Raw genomic sequence first — 11,857 nt, forward strand, 5'->3', positions numbered from 1 at the left:
GTCCCCAGCCCCTTCCTCCCTCGTGAACCAGCAGTGCCTGCCCCGACTGTCTCATTCACTTTTACAGGAGTGATTGGTCTCATCTTGTCCCCCGCCTCCCAAGGTCCACACCTCAACCGCATCACCTGGTCAGGTACTGGGCCCGAGAGGCTCCAGGGAGTCTGCTCCAGTCCTCCCACGCAGTCCTTGCTGCCTCCACCGCTGCCGCCACGTCCTCAGCCTGTGCCTGGGGGCAACTGGCCAAGTTCTCTCCTGGGGAGATGAATGGAGGGACCCCAGATGTGCCCCCCCCAGGCAGCAGAGCTGGTCCCCAGCCCCACTCTATTATAAATATTTTGGTTGTAGGGGCGCCCGGGTGGCTCAGCCAGTTGAGCCTCCGACTTCAGCTCAGGTCACGATCTCACGGTTTGTGGGTCGGAGCCCCGCATCGGGCTCGCCGCTGTCCGTGCAGAGCCCGATTCAGATCCTCTGTCCCCCTCTCCCTCTGCCCCTCCCCGGCTCGCACGCTCGCTCGCTCTCTCGACAATAAATAAAACGCTAAAAATATATAAATATATTAATCAAGGAAGGGATCTTGGTAGACACTGACTTCAAAAAGCATCCACAGGCACTTGGAGCTATTATTTGGATGACTTTAACAGGAAGAGCCAGAAATCTTGGGCTTCTCCCCCCACTGGCTACTTCCTGCCTTCAGGGCCCTGAGCAAAGAGGATGGGGTGTTGTTGGTAGATACGGCTGGGGATATGGATGCCTGCCTCTCCCTCCCCGAACAACTGGGGGACGCTTCATACCTGTGATAGGATCCCGGCAAGGTACTGAATTCCTGCGTTCCGGCTTTAGCCACTTTCCATTTACATAGTGACCCAAGTGTCGGTCTTGGGTGTCCAGCCAGGCCTGGGGGAGGCAAAGACACTTTAGAACAACGTCTGAGAGGCAGCTAGGGGAGTTCAGTCCCTACCTAGGGTCCTCTGGGAGGGGGACACTTGCACCCCTTTGCCCCACCTGCCAATTCTTTGCCAGTGTGGCAAGGAAATGCACATAAACATAAAATACATGTAACAAATGGAGCGCCTGGGTGGGCTCAGTCGGTTGAGGGTCCGGCTTCGACCCGAGTCACGATCTCACGGCTCGTGACTTTGAGCCGCGCATCGTGCTCTGCGCTGATGCGAGAAGCCTGCTTTGGGTTCTGTCTCCCCCACCCCCACCTCTCAAAAATAAATAAAGATTAAAAAAAAAACAACAACAACATGGAACACAAAACCCCCCATGTTAACCCTTTCAAAGCGTACAATTCAGCGGCATGTGGTACGTTCACAATGTCGTGCAACCATCACGACCTAGTTTCAGAACATTCTCATCCCCCCAAAACGAAACTCGGCACCCATCAGGCAGGCGCTCTCTCTTCCTCATGCAGCCCCTAACTGCTAATCTGCTTCCTGTTTCTGCGGATTTGCCTTCTCTGGATATTCCACGTGAATCGGGACCCCACAACACGTGGCCTCTTTGGCTGGCTTCTTTCACCCAAGATGGTGGTTTGCTTTTTAAATTTCTTTTTTACTGTTTACTTATTTCTGAGAGAGAGAGAGAGAGAGAGAGAGAGAGAAAGCACAGGCTGGGGAGGGGCAGAGAGAGAGAGAAAGCCCGAGGATCTGAAGCAGGCTCTGAGCTGTCAGCACAGACCCCAATGCAGGGCTCGAACTGATAAACTATGAGATCATGACCTGAGCCGAAGTTGGACGCTTAACCGACTGAGCCACCCAGGCGCCCCCAACATGGGGTTTCTGGAGCTCATCCAAGTTGTAGCACGTATCAATCATTCCTTTTTCGTGGCTGTAGGACATTCCGTTGTCTGGAGAGGCTACGTTTTGTGTCTGTTCATTATCACTTGACACATTCCGTTTGTTTCAGCCTTCTGGTTACTGTGCACAGTGCCGCTGAGGCAGCTTCCCGTACCTGATTTTGTCTGAACACCCGCCTTCACTTCTTTTAGGCGAATGTACCCAGGAGCGGAATGGCTGGGTCATATGGCAACTCTCTGCGTAACCTCTTGACGAACCACCAGACTGTTTGCCATGGTGGTTGTGCCATTTTACGTTCTCACCAGCCACATGTGAGGGCTGTCCTACTGACTTTGACATGCGGCTTCATAAAACCCATTCTGCTGGGGCGACTGGGTGGCTCAGTCGGCTGAGCGTCCAATTTCAGCTCAGGTCGTGATCTTGAGTCCCTGGGTTTGAGCCCCACGTCGGGCTCCGTGCTGACGACTCAGAGCCTGGAGCCTGCTTTGGCTTCCGTGTCCCTCTCTCTCTCCCCGTCTCTCTCTCTCAAAAATAAACAAACATTAAAAAGCAAAACAAAACAAAACGAAGCGAAACAAAACAAAACAATCTGCTCTCCTCCATGCAGAAGTGACCTCAGGTGAACTTTTCTAGTACTCAGGGAACCTGAGACAATTCAGCTGTATTACCAGACAACAATGACCCCTGAATGGTCCACTGCACCTGAACGGGACAACTGGGGACACACCCTAAATATCCAATGGGAAGCCAGGGCACTGAGGCTGTCTGGAGTTGTCTGCATTCCTTTTTTTTTTTTTTTTTTTTTAATGTTTATGTATTTTTGAGAGACAGAGAGAGCATGAGCAGGGGAGGGGCAGAGAGAGAGGGGGACAGAGGATCTGAACTCTGAAGCGGGCTCTGTACTGACAGCAGTGAGCCTGAGGTGGGGCTCGAACTCACGAACCGGGAGATCATGACCTGAACTGAAGTCGGACGCTCAACCCACTGAGCCCCCCGGGTGCCCAGAGTCCTCTGCATTCCTGTGATGGGGCATATACCTTGGGGCGTGCAAGACTCTGGAAGCAACGCCCATGACACTGTATTAGGCACCATCGGGTTCTTTTTGGAAGGTGGGGTTTCTAAGCCGGGTAGCCCCTGCACCCAACCGTGTGATGGCATTCCCTCCCCCCTCGGCGGCCGTCACTTAGAGGAGCAGTGTGGACCCCCACTGAAGACACAGGCCCCACAGGTGCAGCTTCTCGGGCTGAGCCCCAGGCGTGGCACGTAGGCATCGCCAACGGGGCGGCAGCATATGGATTCGAAACCCGGTTCTGGGACTGAGCGGTGCAACCTTAGCCAGGGTGTTACCACACTCTGGTCCCCGCAAGGTCATCTGAAAGATGGGGATAATCCCAGCCCCTCCCTACTTCACAGGGTTGTGTCGAGGATGAAATGGATCAATGCACGTGACACGCTGAGAGCAGCACTGCGTAAGGCTTGCTCTTAATCTCTCCCTCCACGTCTGCTTCAGATTTCTCTCCCTGCTCCTGTCCCCCCCCAAAATCCTCGCTAAATCCGAGTCACGCTTCCCATTTTTTCCTTCCACAGATGTTCTCTCTCTTCTCTTAGCATCCCAAGTGCCACATTCTCCTAATCTTTCTCTTCCCCTGCCAACTGGCTCTTCGTATGGGGCTGGGACACGAACGGTGAGATCACGACCTGAGCCAAAATCAAGAGTCAGACGCTTAACAGACTGAGCCCCCCAGGCACCCTGACATTGGATGATATTAAAGAATGACCCCTAGGGGCACGCCTGGCTGGCTCACTCAGTAGAATGTGGGACTCCTGGTCTCAGGGTTGTGAGTTCCAGCCCCACGTTGAGCGTGGAGCCTCTCTGTCTCAAAAATAAATAAACATTAAAAAAAAAAAATTCAAAAAATTAAAGAATTGGCTGCTAGTGTGAAGTGTGAAAAATGGCCAGGTGGGTTATGTTATCAAGCGAGTTCTTATCAGTTAGAAAAGAGGATTCAAATATTTATGGGAAGATAACATGACATCTGGGATTTAAATCATTCCAGAAAAAAAGAGAAAACAAAAGAGTACAACTCTGGCCCAAATGTTGACGATTCCTGAAGCTGAAGTAAATAACAATTCATAGTATCAAGTTCTCTTTGGAAGTTTGCAAATCCCCCCCTCCCAAAGAAAAACAAAACCCTAAAAGAATGTCTACGGGGTCCTGGCAGGTCACGCTAGTGTGAGAAGAGGGCCCGGTGGAGACTGGGAACTCACAACTTGCCTAGAAAAGACAGTCACTATTGGATCCAGATGATTTTTGTCAGGGAATGTGAGCCAAACATTGCCAAATTTTGGGATTTTATTTTCAAAAGAAGCTGGAATCCTGGGATGTTTCCATGGAATTAGTTGACCACGAATTTACATTTTCAAAAATAAAGTTCGGGCCAAAGAAAACAATTTGTTGGATGAATCGGGCCCACATGTTGTAAGGTTGAGACCTTTGCTTGGGAGGCGGTGGGGGAACCGTGAATCCGAGGGCTCAGGTTCAAATCTCAGCTTTACCTATTTTAAACCGTGTTGGCCGTGGGCAAATTACTTACCCCCTGAAGGCTCCATGTGCTATCACTAAAAGGATGACAATCATCCCCTCCCACAGCTGTTCTGAGGATTAAAGGAGATCACACTGAGCACAGAGGCTGGCACATAGAAAGCACCCAGTAAATATAAGCTATTTCTACATTATTGCTATTTCAGTATATTCCATCTCAAGCCCACCTTCAAGTGTGGGAATTCTGTGTGCTCTGTCCCAGATCATCACTCCCACCGTCCAATGGTCTTACGGTGGTGACTCCCAGGTCCCCGTCTCCAGTCCTGAAAGGCTCAGGCCCAAGTAACATCAGACTCCTGCACATAACTCGAGGCTGTCCCTGGGTCCCTCACACTTTCACCATGCGATAATCACGCTCAGGGTCTTTCCTTGCAACTCTAGTCCTCCTGGGTTCCTCCCTGGCGGTGGTGGTGGAGGGATGGAGACACAGCTGGACCCCAGGCATTGCCCTTGCCCTCTCAACTCCTCAAACGGTTCCCCTGCCTCATCCCCTCCTATCCACCTTATCCATTTTCACAGCGGGCTCCTGGCTCTGACCTCATCTTCTTCCACTTGGACCACGGTTCTAGACTCCTCTTCTCTCCTTGAAGAGAAGCCCAAGCTTCTCATTCCTGGGTGCTAGAAGACCCTGTGCGATCACGAGAGCCCCAATGAGGGAATTCTGAGGGGGCTAGGTAATTACAGGATATTCGAGCCACCCTACTTCTCCCTAAGAACCACAAGAGGTTCTGGGGGACCCTGAGGGATCACAGAAGTCTCATGAGGATTTGAAGAGGCCCTGAAGAATCACGGGAGCCCCACGGGGGGTATTCTGAGATGGGTGAGGGGGTCATGGGAGCCCCATGGGGATATTCTGAGGGGTGTAGGTTAATTACAGTTTAGTTCTGATGTATTCTGGAGTTCTGAGTTCACAAGATTCTAGGAGACCCTCAAGTATTGGTGGGGGCCTTGAGGAATCCCGGGACTCCATGGGAAGGCGGGGGGGTGGGGGGACTCAGGATCATGGGAGCTACAGGATGTTCTGGGGAAGTCTATGGGGCTTCTGAGGGTCCTTGGAAGATCAAGGGAGCCCCACAGGAATTTCGAGTCCCGGGGGATCCCGGGAAGTTCTGAGGGGGCTGGAAGAACCACGGGAGCCTCCGGGGAATCCGAGGCCTGGAAGCAATCGGGGAAACGCCATCCCAAGTAGGTACCAGGGAGGGGCGCCTGGGTGGCTCAGTCGGTTAAGCGGCCGACTTCGGCTGAGGTCACGATCTCGCGCTCCGTGAGTTCGAGCCCCGCGTCGGGCTCTGTGCTGACCGCTCAGAGCCTGGAGCCTGTTTCAGATTCTGTGTCTCCCTGTCTCTGCCCCTCCCCTGTTCATGCTCTGTCTCTCTCTGTCTCAAAAATAAATAAATGTTAAAAAAAAAAAAATAGGTACCAGGGAGCAGGAGAGCTACCACCAAACAACAGAAGAGGATCCAGGGTTAAGAAGAAGCAACCGCAAAGGCTTAAGGGAATGCCCTTCTAGGGTGGGTCCCAAGGGGTGGCGAGAATCACGGGAACCGAGAAGGGCGGAGCTGCTGAGCTGCCGCGGTGGATCACGGGAGTCCGCGCGCTAAACTGGACCTGGATGCCTGGTTCGGGGGGAGGGGGCGGGAATGGGCAGCGCTGAACGGCGGGCCCTCACCAATGCGCATGCGTGGCTCTCAGGCACGGGTCCGTACTCCAGCTTGGTGAAGATCTCTCGGGTGCTGCGCTGTGCGTGCGTCGCAGCCATCACTCGCCCGGACCGCTTTCCACGAAGGAGTGCGGGGCGCTCTGCCCAGAGGAACCTTGAGGTCGAAGGGCGACACCGCCCCCTCCAGCCGAAAGGGCGGGGCTACGGGAGATAGAGCGTAACCCCACCTTAGACCCGGTGGCCCCGCCCATGCCCTCCCAAGCTGGGACGTGTAGTTTGGAGCATGCGCAGTCCTCAAAGTGGGGGCGGCGGGGAACCGAGATGTGGGCGCCTGGCCGGTAGTTAGGGGTGCTCCAGATTTAGAAGAATGACCGTGTGGTTCTTCCCGCCACCCTTTTTATACTGAGGGCAGGAAGTATATTTAGTCCGAAGTGTATTTACTAGAGAATCGAATCTAGCTCTGGGACGAAGCGATAGTTCATAGATCAGAAGGGAATTTTTTAGGATGGACACTGAAATGAAGGTTTTGAAAGTGTGCCAGTCTGGACTGCCCCGTAGTTTGGCTAGATGTTGTTGGGAAGGAGAAATACGGCTTTAATCGGCACAGGAAGTGTGGCATTTAGAGACTAGGTTCAGGATTTAGTTTTGATTGGTTGAGGTGAGAGGCGGGGCTCAATCCTTAGATTATGATTGGTCGGAACGTAATGAGGTTGCAGGATTGGTGAATGAGCTTTTGAGGCAGACGGAAGCGTGGTCGGCAGAAATCCTTGGTTACACAGTGACTAGAAGCGTGGCTGTCATTTACATAGCACGTAGGACGTAGAGAGCTTCTGGAAATATTGGCTCCTAACAGATTTGACAGCCGTATCTGGTCTGAGTGGAATTACAGTTTCAGGACAGGTTCTTAGACTTTCATACGGAATAGTGGGCACCAGGAGCCGGCTGTGGGTCTGGCAGCAGGCTCCACAATTCGCATCCTGGCGAAGGTTCCCGCTCACGTCGGAGTTACTGAGGACGCCTAGGTCTTTTCCCCAGGGCCATGGCGGACTCGAAGCTGCTGGTGCCCGAGCTAAGTGAGGCAGAGAAGATGGGCGCTGAGACCATGCGTTTCGAGGAGCTACTGCGGCAGGTGCGGACTGACCGGCCTCCGGGTCCTGGGTCCCTGGGTATTCTGGGGATGTGTGTGTGTGTGTGTGTGTGTGTGTTGTGTATATGTGTGTACGCCCGCGGGTGCTCTGAGATGGGACTACATTCCCAGAAGGCACTACGTGGGATTGTAGTTGGTTAGCTCCAAGTTTGCTAGGATCTGGAAGAAATGCAGATGGGGTTGGGATTGTTCATAGGGGTCCTCAAAGGAGGAGAGGGACATAGTATGTCTTATTCTGCTCATATCTCACATGCACAAAATTTCTCCATAAACTTTTGAAGAACAAATGAGGGTCTGATAGCATAGACACCGTGACTGGAGGGTGTTTTCCTTCACACAGGCCTCCAAGGAGCTCCAGCAAGCCCAGACAAGCAGACCAGAATCCACACAGATCCAACCTCAACCTGGTAAGAAAGGCAGAAAGCCAGAGAGAGAGGGATTGAGTCTCAGAGAGAGGTGGACAGAGACTGGGGGTAGGGGACACAGACAGAGGAGGCAGGAGGGAGGCAGAATAATGGATTATAGAGGTCTTTGGCAGGGAGAGGGGGAGGGACCAAGAGCTAAAGAGAGAAGGAGGAGGACAGGAGTGACTGGGGGACAGACTCAAAGATAGAAGGAGAGTCATAGATCCCAGGAATGGGGAGGGGAGCAGGCCCAGAAAGCAGAGGACTGAGACCCAAGGCAGGGGCAGATCAAGGGAAGGACAGAGACGCACACAGAGGCAGACATCAGGACAAACCCATTTCCACCAGGTTTCTGCATAAAGACCAACTCCTCTGAAGGGAAGGTTTTCATCAACATCTGTCACTCTCCTTCCATCCCTCCTCCGGCTGATGTGACCGAGGACGAGCTGCTTCAAATGCTGGAGGAAGACCAAGCCGGGTTTCGCATCCCCATGAGCCTGGGAGAGCCTCATGCAGAACTGGACGCAAGTCAGTGCCCTCGGGGGACCCAGGAAGCTAGCTCCCTGGGTCCTTTCTTCCCTAGGATCCAAGATCCAGGGCCCAAGATCCCCCTCCCCCCTTTCCCCCTAGAAATCTGGCCCCCTTTTCCTTGTGACATAAACCTAACCTCCTGGGCCTCCAGTGCCTGCTACACGGGGTAGTTCTGTCCTCGTTCTGCCCACCTGGCCAGGCTGGCACTTCTCCCTGCCCCTCCCCACAGTGAGGGAGAGCTGGGCGGGTGTCCTCATTAGCTGGCCAGACCAGCTCTCAGTCTTGTTCCTGTTTCCTTCTTCACTCTTCTCCCCTGTCTCTGTCTCTCTGCCTTGTCTCACATGTCTCTGTTGAGTTTCTGTGTCTGTATGCTTGCTTTTTCAATTAACGTATGTCCCCTGAAGCCTCCTGGGACCAAGCTTTGGGCAGTGCCCTGGGGAGTAGGGACTGATCAAACCCAGAACTTGCCCTTGAGAGACTCCTAGTCTTAGGTGAGGGCAGAGAAGACAGATGCGATTTCATTATGGTATGATCTTTGCTGCTCTGGAGTTGGAGGGGGGTGGGCTCTTTACCCGAACTGAGGAGTCAAGGAAGGCTTCCTGGAGGAGGTGGCAGATATAAGATGCAAAGGAACCGAAGGAATGTGTCAGGCCAAGACACAGAAGAGGGTTCTAGGCAGAGGGGACCAAGGAATCCAGAGGCTGGAGAGAATGGTTGAATTGGATCGGTCAGTAATTGGAAGAGACTGGAAGAAGTTTAAAGGGACGAGGTCCCCAACAGAGAAGTGAGCTTCTCTTCAGGTGGGAGGAGCTGACCACACAGGGCCTCCAGCGCCAGACTGAAGGACACAAACCTTCGTCTGGGGCACTGGGGAGCCATGGGAGGGCTGTGAGCAGGGAAGGGGCAGGGTCATTGCTGGGATGTGGTGGGAAAGGACCAGAGCAGTAGAGAGGAGGCTGGTATGACTGGCAAGAGCCCTCACTTTCTAACTGTCGCCGGGTCTTAATGGTTCGTGTGGCCGCTGTCCTTTATCGTTTTTGCCTCGTCGGTATCTGGGCGGTGGGATTCCTACCGAGGGCTGGGGGTCTCACCCCCTTTCTCTCCCCACAGAAGGCCAGGGTTGTACCGCCTACGACGTAGCGGTGAACAGCGACTTCTACCGCAGGATGCAGGTTGGGGGCGGGGCTGCGGGTGAGGCCTGGGCTGGGGCCTCTCCCTCCATCCCGAGCCCTCCGGCAAATCTCCCTCTCTCACTTCTAGAACAGCGATTTCTTGCGGGAGCTCGTGGTCACCATCGCCAGGGAGGGCCTTGAGGACAAATACAGTCTTCAGCTGAATCCAGGTGAAGGGCGTGGCCTGCACTAGCGGGGACTCGGGGAGCCAGAGCAGCTCGGGGACAGCCCTTGGAAAAGGTGGTGCTGGTGTGGGCAGGGATTGTTTTGGTCCCCGGGCTGCTGCGGGTTACAGGGAGAAGGCGAGGCTTCCCAAGGTGGGGGTGGGGTGGAGATGGGACTGGCCCTGGAGCCAGATAAGGGGCGGGGTCTGGCTAGCCAGGGGGCGGAGCCAGGAGCACCTCTGGCGACAGATCCCGCCCCCCCATATCCCTAGAAGGGCGGGGCTAAAGTGGGCAGATTTCCTGAAGCCAAGCTCGGGGGTGTGGCCAGATCCCTGTCATCCTTGGGAGGGGCGGAGACTTTCCCCTGAGGCTCTTGCCGCGTGGGGACCGCTAGGAAAGCCAAGGGAACCCGCGCTTGAGCCACCTTTGACCCTGAGCTTCCTACTCACAGAGTGGCGCATGTTGAAGAACCGACCTTTCCTGGGCTCCATCTCCCAGCAAAATATCCGCTCCCAACAGCGTCCTCGGATCCAGGAGCTGGGAAACCTATACACTCCCGACTCCCCGAGACCTGAGGAAGGGTGGGCCTTCGCTGGGTTCTGTCTCTCTCATGTCTCTCCAGTAATTTTGGGGATCCCTCCCTCAATCCTGCCTCCCCATAGGAGGCGGTGTCCTGGGGCCCTGGGAACCCAGAGAGGGGGGAAGCAGGATGGCCACTGAGAAGGCTCCCCGAGGCAGCAGGGTTTGTAGGAGGGAGAAAGGGAAAGAATAGCCTTGGCAGAGACCTAGTGGGCTCTCCTCAGTTTTGGGTCTTGGTCTTTCGCAGCCCTGAGAAGCCTCACCTGAACCTTTGGCTGGAAGCCCCTGACCTCCTCTTGGCTGAAATTGACCTCCCCAAACTGGTGAGTGTACCTCTGGCCAGAGTGGGAGAATGAGGTCTGGAAGGGTTGGGGTCTCCGAGGGAGAGTGAGCTGGGCATATGCAGACAGCGCTGAGCCTGGAGCCTGCTTTGGATTCTGTGTCTCCTCCTTTCTCTGCCCTTACCCTGCTCGCGTGCTGTCTCTGTCTCAAAAATAAATAGACATTAAAACAACAACAACAACACACAAGGCTTTTGTTCCTGGTCCATATTATTATTGGCCTATTGCTGGGAACGGAAGGGTGGGCTCACTCCATTAATATTCCCAGGATGGCGCTCTGGGGCTGTCGCTGGAGATTGGGGAGAACCGGGTAGTGTTGGGGGGCCCCCAGCAGCTGTACCACCTGGATGCCTATATCCCCCTGCGGATCAACTCTGAGGAGAGCAAAGCAGCCTTCCATAGGAAGAGAAAGGTACCTGGGGAGGTAGAGGGAGGTGTGCAGGGGGAGCGGGGACGCTGGGGAGGCCTGGGCTCCTGGTCCTGAATCCTTAATCTGTTTCCTGTCTCTCCTCAGCAATTGATGGTGGCCATGCCCCTCCTGTCGGTGTCTTCTTGACCTGCTTTCTTTCTGTGCTTCTAAGTGGAGAGAAGAGGCTCGTGGCTTCTCTAAAATGGAAATAAAAGATGTTTGCCTTTGTTCTGTGTCTGGCTAGGAATGCACGGGGAGCGGGAGGGAAAAGGGACATTGGACCGTGTCCTGGAGTCACAGAGAAGTCACTGTCCCCGCTGAGGCCTCAGCCTCTCCCCACCAGAGCCCCTCCCTGGCCGCCAGTCTCTCCCGTCGTGTTGCACACGGTCCCGGAGCCGACCCTCCCCTCTCCACTTCAGGGGTCCTCGGCTCCCCAGGGTCCCAGGAGAAGGTCCCAGAGCCCCCTGCAGCGCAGCACTCCAGGCCATGTGTGGTGTGGTCCCCTTTATGCTTCCTTTCCTCCCTGTCCTTCCTGTCACTCAGTCCCAGCACAGTGAATGGTGTCCTGAGCACACCTGTGTTCTGCAACTCCTCTTTAGTTTCTGCTGTACCCGCCCCCCCCCCTTGGTGTGCCTCGTCAATAAAACCAGAATTTTTTTAAATTTTAAATTAAAAATTGTTTGATGTTTATTATTTTTGAGGGAGAGAGAGAAAGAGACGGCGTGAGTGGGGGAGGGACAGAGAGAGAGGGAGACACAGAATCCCAAGCAGGCTCCAGGCTCCGAGCTGTCAGCACAGAGCCCGTCGCGGGGCTCGAATTCACGAATTGTGAGATCGTGACCTGAGCTGAAGTCAGATGCTCAACCAGCTGAGCCACCCAGGCGCCCAAACCCAGGGAATGTCTAATTGTCTTGCCCTCCCAGGGGGCCTTGCCCAAGTCCATCGGTGATCCGATGCATGCCATCATCTCCAGCCTCCCCTGCGTCTCGTCCTGGAACAGTGCTTCATGTCACAATCACACAAAACTGTGTCCCACCTTCCAACTCGGC

General features: G+C 54.4%; 2 protein-coding genes across 2 annotated transcripts in view; one reads left to right on the top strand and one right to left on the bottom strand.

Annotated features, from left to right (window-relative positions):
- Positions 1–6,160, bottom strand: part of ALDH16A1 (aldehyde dehydrogenase 16 family member A1) — a 15,314-nt gene extending 9,154 nt beyond the window's left edge. Inside the window, exons 1-3 of the mRNA XM_042968505.1 lie at positions 6,071–6,160; positions 792–894; positions 126–252 (exon numbers count right to left, since the gene is read on the bottom strand). Of these exons, the coding sequence (XP_042824439.1) occupies positions 126–252; positions 792–894; positions 6,071–6,160 (320 nt within the window). The remainder of the gene's footprint in view (positions 1–125; positions 253–791; positions 895–6,070) is intronic.
- On the top strand, positions 6,137–11,036 carry PIH1D1 (PIH1 domain containing 1). The gene is made up of 10 exons (XM_007074165.3): positions 6,137–6,221; positions 7,097–7,190; positions 7,549–7,615; positions 7,961–8,140; positions 9,254–9,315; positions 9,404–9,485; positions 9,931–10,060; positions 10,306–10,381; positions 10,668–10,811; positions 10,914–11,036. Exons 2-10 carry the CDS (start codon positions 7,101–7,103, stop codon positions 10,953–10,955), a joined length of 873 nt encoding a protein of 290 aa, XP_007074227.1. The 5' UTR covers positions 6,137–6,221; positions 7,097–7,100; the 3' UTR covers positions 10,956–11,036.
- Positions 11,037–11,857: the final 821 nt, after the last annotated feature.

The sequence above is a fragment of the Panthera tigris genome, chromosome E2 (assembly GCF_018350195.1).
Source record: "Panthera tigris isolate Pti1 chromosome E2, P.tigris_Pti1_mat1.1, whole genome shotgun sequence".
Lineage (NCBI taxonomy): Eukaryota > Metazoa > Chordata > Mammalia > Carnivora > Felidae > Panthera > Panthera tigris.